This window comes from Kogia breviceps, chromosome 1 (genome assembly GCF_026419965.1).
Source record: "Kogia breviceps isolate mKogBre1 chromosome 1, mKogBre1 haplotype 1, whole genome shotgun sequence".
Taxonomy (NCBI): Eukaryota; Metazoa; Chordata; class Mammalia; order Artiodactyla; family Physeteridae; genus Kogia; species Kogia breviceps.
The window spans coordinates 171983288-172002561 of record NC_081310.1 but is presented as its reverse complement, the minus strand read 5'-3'; the positions used below and the strand labels follow the sequence as shown (position 1 = coordinate 172002561).

At 50.0% G+C, this 19274-nt stretch overlaps 1 protein-coding gene across 1 annotated transcript in view; it reads right to left on the bottom strand.

Moving 5' to 3' along the window:
* Positions 1-17025, bottom strand: part of INPP5B (inositol polyphosphate-5-phosphatase B) — a 45180-nt gene extending 28155 nt beyond the window's left edge. Inside the window, 8 exon segments of the mRNA XM_067011176.1 lie at positions 8432-8612; positions 8615-8820; positions 13209-13319; positions 14623-14652; positions 14772-14869; positions 15728-15822; positions 16210-16277; positions 16987-17025. Of these exon segments, the coding sequence (XP_066867277.1) occupies positions 8432-8612; positions 8615-8820; positions 13209-13319; positions 14623-14652; positions 14772-14869; positions 15728-15822; positions 16210-16266 (778 nt within the window). The 5' untranslated portion in view covers positions 16267-16277; positions 16987-17025.
* Positions 17026-19274: the final 2249 nt, after the last annotated feature.

Here is a 19274-nt window from a genome sequence, read left to right as displayed (position 1 = left end):
TAAAGCTGTGCTTTGACTTCTGGGCCTGCCCCTGAGCTCCCCCTGCTGTCACCAGCACCATCATCACCCTGTCGGCCCGGTTTGCCATCCTGCCCTTCACTCACCCCTCTCCTTAGGCCCCCAGCACCAGTCAGCCATCCATCTCTTCGTTCTCACAGCTGCCTTCCTCCAGGCCATCCTCTCCTCACCTGTTACCTCAAGGGCCTCCCAACTAAGAGACCTTCCCGCTTCTCCCTACCTGATTTACCAATTTTGTCTTTGGACTTGGCCAGATTAGACCCTGATTTCATCTCTCCCTGCTCTAACACTTTCAGTACTACACCACTACTTGCAGGTGAAGGTCCAAACTGGTTGGACTGACACAAGAGGCCCTTTGCAAACTGGTCCTGCTCTCTCTCACCATCCACCACCCAAAGACAGCCGATTCTAAACAGACAGGTTCCCCATGCACGCCGCCCTCACTCTGACTTTCTGGCCCCTCTGCTTCAAAGTCCAGCCTCAATTCCTCCACCCTCCATCACCAAGCCCTCCTCAACCGCACTAAAGCTCAGCAGTCATGTCTCCTAATTCTGAACGCCTTCCTGTCTATATGACTTGTCTGGAACTTTAAGGGAAATTAGAGTGTTTTTGGAAAAGCCCTGTGGCTTTGGAATAAAATGACCTAGACATGACACTGGCTCCATCCATAACCTCATAGGAAACGTCAAGCAAATTACTTAATTTGTTTCCTTATTTGTAAAATGAGGATAACACCACTGAACTTACGTAGAAGCGAAAGGATAAACAAATGAAATTCTTAATGGGTCCAGAGCCTCGCACAATGCCTGGTACACAGCACATAAGCAGGAACGTTAGTTCTCTTCCCTCTGCTCCACTGTTCCTCACCCCGCACTGCTTTGATAATAATGACTGCCATTTATCAAGTCCCCTCGAATAGCCAGGCATGTGCTAAGTGCTTCACGTGTTATTTCTGATTATTGGCCTCCTTTTACAAATAAGGCTATTGAGGCCCAGAGCAGGTAGCAGACATGCCCAAGGACACAGAGCCAGGCCAGTACATGATGCAGCTGACATTAAAGGCCAGATCTGCTAGACTCCACAGCCTCCCCTTTTGCCAAAATGAGCACAACATCTTCAATAAAACTATAAACTCTGTCTGGGCTTCTCTGGTGGCGCAGTGGTTGCGAGTCCGCCTGCCGATGCAGGGCCAGTGCAGGACACGGGTTTGTGCCCCGGTCCGGGAGGATCCCACGTGCCGCGGAGCGGCTGGGCCCGTGAGCCATGGCCGCTGAGCCTGCACGTCCGGAGCCCGTGCTCCGCAACGGGAGAGCCCACAACAGTGAGAGGCCCACGTACCGCAAAAAAAAACACCAAAAACTATAAACTCTTAGGGGTAAGTACTATATGGAGAGAAGGATTAAGTCCGTTTGGATAGTAAAGCCAAAGTACCACCATGGTCTCCATGGGTTGTGTAAGTGTGTGGCTCTCACTACTGGGTGAAGATCATGTCCTGCCCTTCCTGAGCATCTACTACACGGGTCTCGGAGGCAGTGTCCCTGCTTATCTCCTCAGTCACTGGCCTTGGCATCCCATTTCCAGCACACTAGAAGAACTTGCAAGACCATGTGAGCAAATTACCTGGCAGTTCAAACAAGCAGGATTAACTCTTCTCAATGCTGTGTACACACACCAGGGGCCATCCCACGGCCTCTCCAAGACAGGGCAACACATACCAGTAAGAGATTCGTTCACTTTACAAGGAGATAAACAGATCCCAATTCAGCTACCCAGAATCCAAGTCAGACTGCGTTAATGATAACAATGACAGTAATATTACCATGAATAATATTAATAGCAAATACTTAAGGCTTACTGCATGCCGGGCATGGTTTTAACTGCTGTATGTATGTTTAATTTTCACAATTCCTCCATGAGGTATGTGGCATTATTATCACCACTTTACAGACTGAGATAAACACAGAGAGGTTAAGTAACCTGCCCAAGAACACACAGCTAATAAATGGTACAGGCAGGATTCCAACCCAGGGAATCTGGGTGAAGTGTCTGTGCTCTTAATCAAAAACTATATTAACTATCAGAAAAATGTGGGGTTCAGAAAGCATTTCTGGCAGAGGAAATAAGTTCAGCACAAAGAGACGGCATTATGATGTGCTCAGAAATAAGTAACAGAAAGCAGTATAAATAAGTAGAAATGAAAAGTTTTGTTTGAGGAGCATCAGGGGATACAAAAGAAGGGTGCTGGGGTTAGGTCTCAAGCATTAGGTTCAAACAGACGACCTGAGTTATGTTCTGTCACTGACCTGGTGAGTGATCACAAGCATGTCCCCTACACTCACCAAGCCTCAGTCTCTCCATCTAAAAAATGGACATCCTCTTACAGAACTTTTGTGCTCAGGGTGAGGCCCACAGACCCACAGTAAGTGCCTAATAAATGTTAACTGCTAATGATAATAGTCATAATAGTAATCAATTTTTATTTATAAATACAAATATTTTTAATATTTAAATATTTTTAATTTATTAGGAATAGATTTTTATTATATGTAAGGCCAAACTGTAAGACTTTGAATGCCACGTGGAGTTTGGATTTGACTCCAAATGAGAGCTAAGTACATAGCACACACAGGGTAGGGATCTCTTGAGAGAAGCCCATAGCACGGGGCACCCAGCATTAAAAAGAATAGAAAGAGGGCTTCCCTGGTGGCTCAGTGGTTGAGAATCCGCCTGCCAATGCAGCGGACATGGCTTCGATCCCTGGTCCAGGAAGACCCCACATGCCGCAGAGCAACTAAGCCCATGTGCCACAACTGCTGAGCCTGCACTCTGGAGCCCGTGAGCCACAACAGCTGAGCCCGTGTGCCACAACTACTGAAGCCCGCATGCCGCAACTACTGAAGCCCACGTGCCTAGAGCCCGTGCTCCGTAACAAGAGAAGCCACCGCAATGAGAAGCCCCTGCTCGCCGCAACTAGAGAAAGCCCGCATGCAGCAATGAAGACCCAATGCAGCCAAAAATAAATAAATTTATTTTTTAAAAAAAGAATGGAAAGAGCCAATGATTCCTGTTTCAGCCTGGCTACCACCCCAAATAGCTCTGTTACTTTCGTAAAACTCAAATAACCGGGGGCTCCCCTGGTGCCGCAGTGGTTAAGAATCCGCCTGCCAATGCAGGGGACACAGGTTTGAGCCCTGGTCCGGGAAGATCCCACATGCTGCTGAGCAACTAAGTCTGTGAGCCACAACTACTGAGCCTGTGATCTAGAGCCCGTGAGCCACAACTACTGAGCCCATGCGCCACAACTACTGAAGCCCACGCACCTAGAGCCCGTGTTTCACAAAAGAAGCCACCGCAATGAGAAGCCCGCACACCGAAACGAAGAGTAGCCCCCACTCGCCACAACTAAAAATGAAAGCCCACGTGCAGCAGCAAAGACCCAACACAGCCATAAATAAATAAATAAATTTTAAAAATCAAATAACCATGCTCCTTAGTCCCTTTCTTCCTTTCCTCCTTCCCTCCCTCCCTCCCTTTTCTTTCTCTCTTCCTCACTTTCTTTTCATTTTAGACATTTCCCATAATCTCGTGGCTTTAAAAAGAGTTCAACAGATTTTAACAATTAACATGGGCAGAGACATCTCTAAAAACACATCCCATGCCCTGCAAACCTGTTAAGCCCTGGACTCAGAATCCAAGTTGTCCCCTGTGCATATCCAATTTAGGTTAGCAAGGACTAAATATCACTAGTTTAGCTCAAGGAGAAAGACGACGACTGTGCAATTACTTTTCAGCCACAGGCTGCAGTGGTCACAGGCTACTGGAGAGATGACTTTTTCCTCCAGGCTCTCTCTTCACTGGGCCTTCTGTGAACCGTCTGTGGTCTGGTGATAAAGCTGAAAGAGAAGTGGCAAGAGCAAAGCAGGAAGGGTTTGGGGTAGAAAGAAGTACAGAGCCCGCTTAAAGAGGAAGGGGGCAGCCGTCCTTCAGGCGACAAAGCACTCGGGGCTAGGAAATGTATGGGTCTAGAGGGTTCGAAAGACAACAGATTTGTTTTGAGCACCTACTGATGTAGGAGGCATTAGGCTGGCATTTGGGGAGGACAGAGGATACAAAATACTACTTACAAGTTCGAGCCTGTAAAAATGTAGCTGAATGAACAGCCAACAAAGAGATAAAAAAAGCAGAGGGTTTTACCCAGAAATAGTAAGCAGTCGGGTTTGAAGTAAGAGGAAATGAAGGTGAGCTGGGGAAGATAAGACTCGAGAAGGGGGGCTGAGGCCAGGCCACGCAGGACTTGAACGCCACGCTGAAGAATCTGAACTTTATTCCTCAGGCTACAAGGAGTGGCTCAGCATTCAAGTTCACAAACGAAATAGTAGGGCATGCTAAAAGTTACTTTCTAAGGTGAGCCCCAAGGGAGGAGGAGACAGGGGAGGAAGACTTGTAAGGGCACCACTGCACTAGATCAAGTAAGAGGATACCAACATGAACTACGGGGATTTAATTTTTTTTTTTTAATTTTCAAAATTTTTTAAATTGCAGAAAAAGAATGGACAGAATTTGGTTATTAGACATAGGAGAGGGAAGAGTCAAGGATGACTGAGGGTTTTAGTGATTGTATTGACAGAAAAGAAACTGGAGGGAGGGAAGGAGTGAGGAAGAGAATGAACGTAGTAATTGGGAAGAAACCAGCCTAGGAAAGGCCCTGAAGAGGGCAGCCAGTTTCTAAGCTCTTAGAGGTGGGCATTTGCAATTCCTAAATGTGCTTCCCAGAGGAAACCACCCCTAAATTAGCATTCCTTCGGTCCTGTGAGACCTTCTAGGAGGCAAACATTCACTCGCATTTTACAGACGGAAGAGAGGAAAGTCAGGAGGCATGTCCACTATGATACCAAGGTGCAGTAACAGAAATAAATATTAAAGTATCCAGCCACGTAGACATACACTTTGTTCAAATCCTCATTATTCACATCTGGGGCTTTAGTTCACATACGCACCACTTGTAAAATCTACAAGTTTGTTACAGTAGATTTTAAGCAGCAAAGAAAACAAGCGAGCCAGTGAGCTTCTATGTCCCAAAACTATCTTTCTGCTAATCAATATGGATGTCTCCCGCTCCCTGAACCTTCTGTCCCCGAGGACTTTGCTGTGCAAAGTGCCCCTTCTAAGTGAACGTTTGTGGGTCACCTCGCTTGCTCTAGGCTCCCACTGTAGAATTCCACAACACACTGTTTTCTGAAGGAAAGAAAAGTCTTCAGGGGGTTCTCCTGTTCTAGAAACAAACACAAGGTTAGATGCAACGAAGAGGGAAACGGAGAAGGGAACAACAGAAGGAGGAAGAAAAAGGAACACAGCTCGCTTTTGTTTAAAGGAACAAAGTGGGCCAAATTAATTTGCTTAGGAGCCTGCAGAGCTTCCCACAAAGGTGGAGATGATGGGCAAGATTTCCACACGTAGGATAAACATCTAGGAAAATTCATTTTCTCTGTGCTAAAAGGGTACATCGGTCACACAGATTTTACTTATTAAGAGACGGGGGAGCAAGGACACTGACTAACCCAGGGGCTGTTTTTCCGACATTGTCACTGGCTTCTGCCCTGGTAATTTAGGTTACCCTTTATGCTACCCTGAGTTATAAATAGCATTCATTTCCTTTCTCAGGCCAGACAGACTTTAATGCTTTATTGCTTGGGTCCAAGGGAAAAAATACTCATAGCACATCTCATTCTGAATGTGAGTTACTACCAAGCTACCTCGCTCTGAATCAACCATGGAATAAGAAAACCACTTCAAAACATCAAAATTTGTTTGTTGTTGCCATGTTGTTAAATTAGCCCAGAAAAGCCCAATGGGACTTCTGAGTAGCTGTTTCCTTTCTAGTACATAGCTCAGAATCCTCCAGAACACAGCTCCAGGTCTTTGCATGTGTCTGGGATGAGGCAGGTGAATATTTTACACAATGACATGGGTGAGTACTGAGCCCCATGAAGGATTCCCCAAGGGATAAGAGCACCTTCAGTTGTTAGATAGAAACAGGAAGGCATTTCTCCTTATTTCCTTTTAAGGAAAGAAAAAGCTACACCAAGAAGAGCAGTTAAATAAGTGAAGAAGCAGAAAAGCCCCTACTTACAACAGCTACTTGTCTGAGACCCATGCAAGGTCTAGAAGTCTATAGAGGCCAAGAGAATCCGATGGAACAGCCTGCCACTCGACCAGAAGCTTTACATCTCACTTCAACATCACAACTTAGCTCAAAGATCCCGGTCTGAACCTGAAATGACACCAACCCCAATCTAAAACTTCTGTATTTCTCTTTTCTGCAATTCCTACCAAGCTTGGCTTGACACTCCTGAATGCAGGAAAGACAAATCAAGGAAAAGAATGGACATTTTTGGAGAGATGCATCCAAGTGAGATCTTTCCTTTCTCTACCAAGACAAAGGCAAGGACTGAAAACCAGCTTCACTTTGCCCCCCCAAATACCTAGGCCTTTGAGAGGCTCTTACCCTTGGCTCGCCTCACAAGGTCCCCCATCCTGCTGAGCCGATACCACACTCTCTTACCTCTATGAATCATCAGATCCCTCTCTGTCAGACTGTCAGCTCCTTGGGGAAGCCCTGTTTCTCCTGATGTGCATCACAAACAGCATTTTTAAGCAGTCTTTGGGTTGGTTCCCTGGGCTATCAGGAAGTGGGAATTTTGATCATATGCATATAGGAAGCATCAAATTCGCTGTTTGCCTCGGGGTTCAGGGACATCCAGAGGAGGCCCAAAGGGTTCCCCCAACCTGTTGTAGATGATGTGACTCTCCTCTGAGGCCATAGCAACTCTGGAAACAGAGCTGACCGAAACAGAACTGGGGGCTTGGTGCCACTTCTTACCAATTTTAACATGAGCAACTTAGCATTTAGTAGTGTATCCCCACTTATTGTAGGTATTACGATGGGGACAAATCATTTCAAATTAAAAATGAAACCAAAACCTTGACAGTAACTCCTCACCAGCAAGTGGCTAGTTTCGGATTTTCAAAAGGTCACAGAAGATTCTGAGATCACTTTGCATTTATCACCCAGCAGCAGAAAACTGCTTCAGAGCTGTCCCGACTTCTCACAGAAGACCTCCCTCTACTTAGGAGATGAAGCGCTCCAACAGGCTCTGGCGTGCTAGCTGAGAAAACAGAACCCACCTCTTTCTGCTGCCATCGGGCCTGTCCTCTGCCAACTGTCTGGATGCTCCCCTTTCGAAGGGGCAAGGAGAAGATATGTACTTAACTTTAAGGTCTCACCTGCCCCAGTACCAGAGCCCAGAATGTCATGGAAACTGATGCAACAGCTCTCTCAAGATCAGCCCTTCAAGTGAGCTAAGCCCATGAGAGATGCAAACTATCAGCACCATCAGTGTGCTGCGGCTGCATCTTGCAGAGGCTGCAATGAAGGAAAAGCACAAGCACGGAGGAAGTCCTTTGCTCGCTTAGCTTCCTCCCATTTTACAAACTTGTGCAACGTGCTATTCCCCCAGCCCCTCATAGTTTCCAAGCCTTTTAAGAGCAAGTGGAGCTCCGGCCCACACTTACACGGCTACATGACAGTTCCCTAGCAAATGGCTGAGAAAAGGGACACAAGTGGGTACTAGTGGTCATGCCAAAGCTCAGATGTAACAGGAACTGCACGGGCACACCCAGGAGAAAAAAATACCAGGGAGCCCCGGGCAGAAAACCTAGGAGCTAGACAGAAAACAGAGGTCTGCCAGGTCCTCCCAAAGCACCAGCCTGACCCAAATTTCAGCCCTGGGCCTCTCACTCTCCAGAAGACAACCTCCTGCTCAACAATTGGCCTTTTGTGCTGCACAACGTTATCCATCAAGGGCTGGGTGGAAAAAAACCTAATCCCCTTCACCTGTAACCTCACCGTGGCCTCCAGGCCCAGGGTGGGCAGGGCTCTCCTGGACTCCGGGTCTGCGCACAGCCCAGTCTCTCAGAGGGGCTGAGGACCGACAGGAGAGCCAGGCAGCCCCAGTACACACACCAGTCCTCACTCAAAGGAAGGCTCTGTCATGGGGAGTGCACCTCCACACAAGTCAAACTCAGTTTCACGATGGAGAAACTGAGGCTCAGAGAGGGGCAGCCACCCGCCCCAGGTCACACAGCGAAGTCAGGAACGGAGCTTTACTACTACCACAACCCCGGCCTCGGGATTCCTGAGTACCCCACTGGCCCCCGCCTGCCCTCATCACGCCCGGCTAAGAATAACTAACATCCCCACAGCACTTCATCCCCAGTGTCTCCGCCTCCGTAGGGCCAGGACCTTGGTCTTTGCCGCGAGCGTCCGCCAGCCAACACACAGACCCTGCCCGCCAGAGGGTCTGGCCCGCCACCGCCCCAGAGCCCCAGCCCAGCGTCCCACCGCCCGCCGGACCTGCAGATTCGCGCTCCCGAGAGCCGGCGGCGGCGGACATTTCCCTGCCTGCTTCTTCAAGCTCTTCATCACGCCGCCCGGAGCCCCGTTCCCCAGTTCCACCCCCCAGAGGGGCCCGCCCCCTCGTGTCACCCTCGCCAATCGAAGGCCGGTCTGCTCCATAGTCCCGCCCCCAAAAGAGAACGGGGCCCGCCCCTGAAGCCTGGCCTCCTCCAATCCCCTTCGCGCCTTCCGAGATCGATACCTGCCTCCGCCAATTCCAGCGCGCCCGGGCCGGGTGCCCGGGGCTGAGTTCCAGCCGCGCGGCGTGGGCGGCTCGGGCTCCAGCTCCTTGCGCCTGTATCGAGACAGCCACAGAAACTTAGGATCTAGGGCTGTGGGGTTGAAGCCTGTGGAAGGAAAAAGGAGGGAATACTGAGCCACGCACTTGAAGAGCCGGTTCCACCTCCGCAAGGTTGTCTGTCCGTGAGCAAATCGCTCAGCTTCTCCGGGGACGCTCCAAGCCTGTTTCCCTGGCGCACAGTGTGGGCCTGAGATTCAAGTACAGTAATAAATATGAAAACGAAAGTGCTGTACCAAGATAGACAAGCACCACTCCTGCGACCTGGTGGTAACTATGTGCCGAGGTCTATGCTTCACTTGTATATTACGTCCTTAATTCTAACAACTAACTTTAGGAGCAAGGGAACGATAATCCGGTGGCAACCATTATCCCGTGGCAACTGAGCTCAGAGAGGTGAAGTCTGAGGTCGCAGAGTGAGTGGCAGAGTGGGAACTCAACTACATGTTAGTACTAGGGAGCGGGTTGGGGGCTTTAACTACCCATAATATCCATCAGCAACTCGCAAACCTCCCAAAAAAACACACTAAGCAGTGTGCCTGCTGTGAAATATGCCTTCAAGACGAGTCCTCTGGTTCCCTCCGAACCAGATTGCCACTCCTTCCTAGAAATTCTTGGGTCTTCTCTGCCTCTCACTCAAACCCAGGTCTGCCTGACTCCTAAACACTTGCTATTTCCTATGCTATCCTGCCTGTTCTCCTTGTAGAACAGCATGAACCTGACCGAACTGAATTGGATTTGCAAGGGCATCATAAATGAAGAGACTTGGGTCGTAGGACTATGGCACTGCCAGACACAGCTTTTAAATTATTTTCAGCAGTTACATGCTATTAAACCATCTGATCCTCATAAAACTCTTGGAGTAGTAGGGCAAGTTCATATTTCCACTGTACAAGTAATAAAGCCAAGGCTCATAAAAATAAAATATATTGTTCACATTCACAACTAGGAGGTGGCAGAGCTGGGATCTGAACTGAAATCTCTGGACTCCATGGGCTTTGGAGTTTAGAACCTGGGGTTCTAAACCTGGTCCTATTACTTCAATTAATGAATGACCTCGGGTAAGTTACTAAAATGTCAGTTTACTCTATTGTCAGTTTACTCATCTGTAAAACAGGATACTCTTTAGTATTGCTCAAAAGACTAAACAGAAAAACATGGTTGTTGTGTGTTGTCTAGCTGTCTAGAAAAACATATGGCACACAGTAGCTACTCAATTAATGTTGGCTAATTCTTTCCTCTAACTGTGATCTTTTGACCAAGTCACTTCCACTCCCTGACCTTTTGTGCTGCACATTACCCACCAAGGACTGGGTGGGGAAAAACTAGCTCCTTTCACCTGTAACCTCATCCTGGACTCTGGTCCTTTTATCTGTAAAATGCAAGGGTTGGGCAGGTGGATTTCCAAGAGTCTGTCAGCTCTGAGAGTCCTCTCTCACCCAGACCCCTCCCAGAGGAAGTCCGCATCATGATAGCTGCTCAAAGAAGCTGAGTTAGTGCAGTTTCCCTGCTGGTTACCCCAGGTGTGGACCCCAGAAGGAAGATCAGGGAAGGGAACCGACAGACAGATACCTAAGCCTAAAAGAGGGGAATCATCCTCGACTACTCCCTTTCCTTCATTCTCACAGCCGGGCACCAAGCTCTGTTCATCCATTCAACAAAAATGTGTTAAGTGCCTACTACGTGCCAGCCACTGTTGTAACCACAGAGAGTAAAGTTGTGAACACAACCCAAACTCAGTGTTCCCATGGTGCCTTCATTCTCGTCGGTTTGATCTCTCCAGTCCATCCTCTCCTCCCCATCTCCATGACTGGGCCCTGGTCCAAGCCTCATTTTTTATGCCTGAACCACTGCAATACATTCCCATTGATCTCCCTGCTCTAGGTTCTCCCCTTCTGCACCAGTTGCCAGAGGAACTTTCCTAACGTGCAAATCCTGCCTCGTTATTCCTCAGTTTAAAGCTCCATCAGCTCCCCACAAGCTACAGCGCAAAATCCAAGCTCTTTGTTGGTTATTTAAGACCCTTCATGCACTGTCTCTGTTGGCCTGTCCTAGTTCAGCTCATTCCACAGCCTCCTGCCACCCCAACTTCAATCGCACCCAGTGCTCTGCTCTTAACTCCGACTGTCTTTGTTCCCATGTTGGCTGCCTGGGAAAAAACCTCACTCATCCTTCAAGTCTCAGCTTAAACATCACCTCCTACACGAAGTCTTCCCTGAGCAGTGTAGATGGGATGGGTTGGCATGAGCTTAGGATGCATGAGAGCAAAACTCAAGAGTTCAGGCTCTGAAGGAGACTCTAATTCTGTCTAATCCTGGCTCTATTATTTACCAGCTATGTACTCAGGTAAGGCATTTAACCTCCCTGAGCCTCAGTCCCCTCACCTGTAAAATGGACACACTGATAATACCTACCTTGAACGGCTGTGGTAAGGAAAATGAGATAATGTGCTGAAAAGTTCTCAGAACAGTGTCTAACACACAATAAGTCCACAGTGAATGTTAGCTAAGGAAATATTTTCTGAGCTCCTACTATGTGCTGGGCACTTTCACATGTATTACCTCATTTAATTCTCACAATTCCATGAGGAAGATATTCTTTATGTATAGAAGTCTACAAACAAGCAAACTCATAGAAAAAGAGATCAGATTTGTGGTTACCAGAGGGAGGGATGAAGTGGGGGAAAAGCGGACTGGGTGAAGGCAGTCATAGGTCCAAACTTCCATGTATAAGATAAATAGGGAGTTCTCTGGTGGCATAGTGGTTAGGATCCCAGGCTTTCACTGCCGTGGCCCGGGTTCAATCCTTGGTTGGGGAATTGAGATCCCGCAAACCACATGGTACACCCCACACACACACAAAAAAAGAAAGATAAATAAGTACTAGGGGTGCAACAACATGATACATATATTTAATACTGCTGTGTTATAAGAAAGAAAGTGTTGTGTTTTTTTTGGGTTTTTTTGTTTTTTTTTGTTTTTCTGTACACGGGCCTCTCACTGTTGTGGCCTCTTCCGTTGCAGAGCACAGGCTCCAGACGCGCAGGCTCAGCAGCCATGGCTCACGGGCGCAGCCGCTCCGCGGCATGTGGGATCTTCCCGGACGGGGGCACGAACCCGTGTCCCCTGCATCGGCAGGCGGACTCCCAACCACTGCGCCACCAGGGAAGCCCAGAAAGAAAGTTTTTAAGAGTGTAAATCATGAGTTCTCACCACAAGGAAAAAATATTTTTTTCTGTCTTTAATTGTATATATCTGTATGAGATGATGGATGTTCACTAAACTTACTGTGGAAATCACTTCGTGATGTATGTAAGTAAAATCATTATGCTGTACACCTTAAACTTACACAATGCTGTATGTCAATTAGAGCTCAGTAAAACTGGGAGGAAAAAAAAAAGTCTACAAAACGAAGGTTCAGAGAGGTGAGGTGGTTTGCCCAAAGTCACACAGCTAAAGACCAGCAGAGATAGGCTTCAAATGCAAGAGGTTGTATAGCTTCAAAGTCCACGCTCTTTGCTGTTACTACTATTATTACTTCTCCTACAACTACCAATAATAATCATAAAACAGGTTATCCTTATTAGTTGAAGGTTTGGAGATAAATTTCCCCTGCTTATAGGATCAACCCTTTCACTCGGCATTCAAGGCTCTATAATCTTGTTTCCTTTTCCCACATTGCCCAGTTTGCATCAATAGTCAGTACCCTTCCTGCACACCAGGCAAACTAAGTTGGAGCCCCCAGACATTCAGGCTCCATGATGAGACCACGATAGAAGGGGAGCCCACCCCCGATTCCTGCAGAGCCAAGATGTTAGCTAGAAAGGAAATAATTGACAGTGTTGGGTAAACAGCTAAGCCCCAGCACCTGGTAGCTAGAATTTGCATGTTCTCTGGCTGATTCTCTGCTCTGAACAAACTCTCCTTTACCTGCCTGGCTGATCGCCCCGGTCTAAACAAATTCTGCCCTAGAGGCCACTAACTTCTCACTGGTAGGTTAAAGCTAGACCATTTTCTCAGCTGTGGTGGGGGACAGAGCAGGGTACAAGGGCAGGAGAGCTCTTATGACAGACTTCCCTTGGTTCTAGCTGTGGTTGTCAGGGAGAGGGAAGGTGGGCCTCTAGAAGCTGCTGGCCCTGCTAACTTGTAAAAGATTCTGCGTGAGAATCACAACTCACCCCGTGCAGCCCCGCCCAGAGCAAGGAGGGCAAAGGGGCCCTGCTGGAGTTAAAACTCGGGTCCAGAAACGGGAAAACAGAAATGCAAACACCATGGCTGGCTGGTGGCCTGGGGGCACTGTGGCCTCATGCCAGCAGCTTTGAGAGGGCACAGGAACTGTGGTGTGTAAGTCCAAAGGGTGCAAAGAAAGTCAACTGGTGGTGGGGAGGTCAGTGCCCAGCCCCCCCCCATCCCCCCGGGAGCCCGCAGTCTTACCTACCTGGACAGGCCCTGGCAACTTCCTGGAGAAACGTTCTGGTTTGTGAACCAAAGGGGAGCTGGAATACAAGGCTGAGCTCCGCTGTGTCCAGCTGGATGGTGATATCTGAGCCTGCACAGGGGAGGCAGGAAATGAGCCCTTGGCCTCCAGGATGCTTAGGTGCATCTTTAGGCTGGAGCCCCCAGCATGGAACGTCAGCAGCCCAAGCTCCCAAAGCCCCTTTGACCCTTAAGCTGGGGCTATAAGGGAGCCCTCTGTACCCCCAGCTCCAAATTAACAACACCCTCAGTCGACAAAGGGGGTGGACCTCAGCTCTGAAAATTCAGTGAGCCTCACCGTAGCCTTCTGGACGGAGCCAGAAGAGACCAAGTTCTCAACCTGTAGTCCACCCCCGCCCCACCAGTGGAATGAAAAGCACACAGAGGCGGACAGGGCGGCCGTCCGTCAGTCAGTCTCCCTGACTGTGACAGGCACACGCTAGTCACAGGGAACACCATGCTGAAGACATCCGACATGGCCTTGTCTTCAGGGAGCTAGACTGTGGATGGTGTCTGGCTCATAGCATAACCTCAGCACCCAGCAGGCACATGGCGAGCACCCAAAACATGTGCTGAACTAATGAATCAGTAGAGGCAATGCAGCAGACCGATCAAGAGCGTGGGCTCCAGAGTCTGGGTTCCGAGTCTCAATCCTTGTCCCACCACTTGCTAAATTACTTCATTTCTCTGGGTTTCCATTACCTCGTCCATAAAATGGGGATGAAAGCAGTGATGACCTCACAGAATTGTGAGGAAAGCACCACGTGATGTGTGTAAAGCTCGTGCCTGGCGCGAGATCATCATTGATTAAATATTCATTTCTATTATTATTACTACCTCTGCTATCACGACTACAGTCTAGCAAAGAACACAGACATTAGATAGGTCACTATAAATAATTAAATCACTGTAGGCGAGAGAGAAAGAGAGAGAGACAGAGAGAGAGAGAGAGAGAGAGAGAGAGATGGTAAGGATGAGACAAAGGAATGTGTATGAGTGAAATACAAACACTTTCGGGATACAAACACTCTCAGGAGTTCAACAAAGGCTTCCTGAGGAAAGTCAGTGTGAACTGAAGCCCTGGAGGATGACTGGCTCTGCGAAAAGAGGAGTGAGGGCTTTCAAGAGGAGGAGGTAGCGTGTGCAGGGCCTCCGTGGTGAAAACGTGTCACGTTTGAGGTGCTTGGAATGCAGAGGATTCCAAGTGCAGCAAACAGGGAAGAGAGCGACTGGAGAGACGCCTGGGGCCTGATCCTGCAGGGTCCTGCGTGCCACAGTAAGGCAATCAGAAAGTGCTCTTACTTCACACCACTCTTCTCCCTGCAGATATTGCTCCCCCCGCCCCAACTGGGACTCAGACTGAAAGGACCACTCACCGAGAAAGTAGACTCCACCATCCAGGGACACTGTGGGCAGGGAAACGAAAGGGCCCTTAGCAACTGAGCAACGCCCCACCCCCAACAAGGGCAGAAATGACCTGGGAGCCCAGAGGAGAGGGATCATCCTGTCCAGCCCCCTGTGGCACCTTCTTCCAGAGCGAAATCCCGAGAGATCGGCACGATCTGGTCCAAGGAGACATCGTCCCCGGTAATGGCCATCCTCCGGTGTGTGTACAGGAAGAGACTGAGGGCAGGAAGCAGAGTGAGGACAGGGGGCCTGTAGTCGCCCCTCAGGCCCATCGGGGAAGCCTCGGGGGTGCTCGCACTCTCTCCTTGGTTCCTGGGGCTGTGCTCGTGCCTCTCCGCTCCTGGTGCCCACCAGAGACTGTTGGGTCATCAAAGCTGAACTTGCCACATTTCGGGGAGCCCCTGCCTTGTTAGTAAAACCCATGTTTGATCTCCCCCTTGTGCGTTCTAGTACTGCAAGTGACAAGAACAGGGCAATCTTAGCCTCCCCACTCCCTCCCTGAACCTCAGCTTTTCCATCTGTAAGGTGAGGGTGGTGGGTTCGAAAATGTCTAAGGCTCCTCCTTCCCAGCTCTGAGACCCTGAGGTTCACTTTCTGGCTGTGAGACCTTTGATAAATATTAATTATTCTCTCTCTGCTTCTGTGTAATATGTGGGTATTACTAGCAACATTTATGGAGCCCTTTCTATGTGCTTCACAGCACTTTAAACACTTCACGTGTAGTAACTCATTTTAATCTTCAGTCCGGACACACTGAGGTTTGCTCAGGATGACATGGCTCGGAAGTAACAAAGCCTGAATTTGAACCCAAGACAGTCAGGCCACAGGGCTCAAGATCTGGAGCAGTATGTTCAACCATCTTCTTGAGAAGTTTTCTCATCAAAGTTTGAGGATTATATGAGCTAAGAATACAGAGGGCTTGGCCTATAGTGGTCAAAAACTATTAATTATCATTATTACAATTATTCTAGAAGACTCAGACTCTGCCGTAGAGGGCATGAAGTCCAGCTGGAGGGACAGTGGAGAATAATAAAACCCAGGGCCAGAGAGGCAAGGACTGAACCCGGCACTGACGCATGTTCCTGGCCACCATGTTCCGGGCGGTAGCGCACGAGTCCCAGGAGGCGGCTCTGCCTGCTCTCTCCCTCACACAGCGTTCCTTGCACCGCCTGCTGCTCTGGGTCAAGGCAAACCAAAAGGGAGCCGGGCCCCAGGCCTCGCCCAACCCAGCCCTCCCCACCTGCCCTGCCCTGCCCCGCCCCGCCCTCATCCACACAGATTCACTCTGTGGTTTCACCTCTCCGACCCTTCCTCATCTGTGAAATGGGGAGAGTAACCCCCAGTGTCACAGGGGATGGGAGGATAACTGAGTATTTAAAGCACCCGGCAGAGAGTCCAGGACTAACTGCTTAGTATGTACTGGTTTCCATATCCCCCTGAAGGCACAGAGAGAGGGAGGCAAGCAGACAGACACGTAGACACCTGCCATTCCACTTCCCAAGGCCAGGCAGGGCAGGCCCTGGGGCTGGGAGCTCGGCACTCGCAGGGAAGGATATGATGATGCAGTACTCCCCCTCAGACAGGGTCTCCTGGATCGCCACAGACTGGTCCATGCTGGCCCCTGCTGAGCAGACACGCCCCGGGGGAGGGCAGATGGGAGCCCCTTAGGTCAACAAGTCACTCAGGAGGTTACAGAGCTGCCTGAGGGAGGGCTGGGGGCAGGGAGGAGGGGCTCTGTGCTGGGAGAAGGTGGAGGAGGCCTGATCCGCTCCCTCCTTCTCCCCCTCCCCCTTCCCCTGAGAATGGGCCTTTTAGTTTCTAGGGAGAGGAGCCATCCCTTTGCCTCTGGTGAGAGGTACAATTTGCTGTACCGCCCTTTGTCTTGAAGGGCATCTGGTTGCTTCTAAGTGGGGTCCAGTCTGTTTGTTGGACGTGGGGTGCCTTGTCCCATTACTGGAGAGGAGGACAAGTCCTATTGCTCCTGGGATGGGGCTCTGCCTTCCTTTTTGGGGAGCAGTATTAGTCCTGCTGGCACCTCTCTGGGCAGTAGTGTCAGGGGTGTATCTGCACATATCTCAGGAAGGGAGCTCTCATCCTAAACAAGGACCCCAGTTCTGTCCCTTTTTCCCTGGAGATGGGAAAGTGTCCCGTTACTCCTTGGCCCTCCCCCAGCCCAGTAGGCCCCATTGCATCAGCCGAAAGCCGAGGGTGTCCGGCTCTGACAGCATCAGGACAGGGGTCCCAGCCCTTAGCTTGCCCAGCCCCTCCTGCCCAGCCCCGCCCTGGTTCCCCTGCTCCACACCTGCTCCCACACCCCTGCCATCGCCGCCTACCTCCTGAGCTGTCACCGCTGCTGGGTGTGCGGAACACCGCGGCCCCGGGGCCCAGCCAGAGACTACATTTCCCAGAAGCCCCCACGCCACACGACGGTCAGCCAGCCTTCAAGTCCCAGCCTGCCCACGCCAGTGCGCGGGTGGGGTACTCCCTGCCCCCGTTAACTCCTTAGGTCTTGGGCTACCCTGGGCTCTCTATTCCAGAAAGCTTTTCCTAAGTACTTGCCCTCGGCTCACCCTCAGTCCTGGAAGTCATGGGGCCAGAGCTCCCCGCCCAGGGCCTGGAAGGAAGATGGTCACTTTAAGGAAAAACACTTCTCAGTTTCATCCTCAACTTCTCTCACTGCGGGCAGGCCAACACTGGCCTCTACTGGAACGCTTCCTCCCCAGCTAACTACCCAATCCTAGCTTAAAGGAGAACAACACTGTGAAGAACCACTACCCCATTTTCCAGGTGTAGAAACTGAGGCTCAGAGACGTTAAGCAATTTGACCAAGGTCTTGCAGCTAGCAAAATTGGACCTCAACTGAAAGTGTGACTCCAACTTCTGTGCCATGGACACTGCCACATGCCTCCCTTTGCCCCCCTAAGCCTCAGTGCTGTGTGTGTGACAGGAGCACCTGGTCCCGTCTGCCTCATGGGGCTGTTTGGGGATAAAGGATGAAAATGCACATTGTAAAGGGTGTAATCCTGTTCATATGCAGTACTGTGCTGAGGCTCTATCCTCTCAGCTTCTCCGGAAAGAGTTCAGGGGAGGGGGCCACTCAGCTCTCAGGACAGCCTGAGGCTGTACTTTGTTGTTCTCTGGCCCCTTTCCCCGATTCAGATTCACTGGCCACAGGCACCTGGGCAAGGTCTTCCTCCTTTGGGGCCTTGGTTTCCCACCTAAGATAAGCAGGCTGCTCCAGATGGACAAAAAGGGCCAGCTCAGATCAGGGAGTCCAGGACGGGTCTCTCCCAGCCTATTAGCCATTTCACTAAGCTGTAAGCTCCCTGAGGACAGGCTGTATCTTTTCCTCATCACCCCAGGGTAGTTTCTGGCACACAGTTGACCCTTAGAAGATGTTTACTGAATTAGTGAATTATCTTAATGAATACTCTTTCTGTCAAGCTTTGACCCAAACTAAAGGGTAAGTGCAGGGAAAGGAGTGAGCATGTGACTTCTAACCTATTCTCACTCCTTTTTTCCCTAAGCTTAGAGTTGCTGCCTTAGTGACCAGTTCAAGTTTGTATACGCAAACCTCTTCCAGAAACAGACATCACCTTCTTCCCAATCTTCTTCTTTTCCTGGAAATATCCACAGCAGAAATGGAGCTCAAGTTTATTTGAATTTGGTTGCAAAGCTGTGTGGGGGATGAGGAGAAAGGGGATTGATTTAGACCCTTAAAGATAAAGGGGGTGGTGGTCACTGCAGGAAAGCAGGGGTACCCCAATTCCAGACCCCCTCTTTGTGTCAAAGTCTGGGGAGGATCTGGGAAAAGTAGATGGGACCGGGCATTTTTATAGATGAAGAAACTGTCCCTGCAGGACTTTGGGGTCCTCCTACTTGATGGTGTCAGACAGGAGACTGTTCTGTTTTTCCAGGCAAATCCCAGCCTCTCCTTGGGAATGGGGCTAAGGCCCTGCCCCCTTGGAGAGCATCATGTTCAGGACTAGGCCCTGGGAGCCTCTAGCACAGAGTTGTGAACTTGATAAATCCCTTTCACTATAGATGCAGCTACGAGGACTTCCCTGGTGGCGCAATGGTTAAGAATCCACCTGCCAATGCAGGGGACATGGGTTCGAGTCCCGGTCCGGGAAGATCCCACATGCCGCGGAGCAACTAAGCCCGTGCGCCACAACTACTGAGTCTGCACTGTAGAGCCCGTGAGCCACAACCACCGAAGCCCGCACGCCTAGAGCCCGTGCTCCGCAACAAGAGAAGCCACTGCAATGAGAAGCCCGCAACGAAGAGTAGGCCCTGCTCGCCGCAACTAGAGAAAGCCCGCGCACAGCAACGAAGACCCAATGCAGCCAAAAATAAATAAATTAATGTTTTTAAAAATTAAAAAAAAAGATACAGCTACAGGAATCAGAGCTGGGGGTGGGCCTGGGGACTTGCAGGGCCTATGGGACCTTCCTGCCTGCAGCTCCCTGGCTCTGCTGAGCCAAGGAGCAGCAACACAGCGCCAGCCAGAGTCCAGGGCAGGGGGCTCCTGGTGGCCCCTGGTGCGGCCCCATTGACGTGGAGGTTCTCATCCAGCTGGTGGCAGCTGCCTGAGGCCAAGACTTGGCAGCACTCCTGGTAG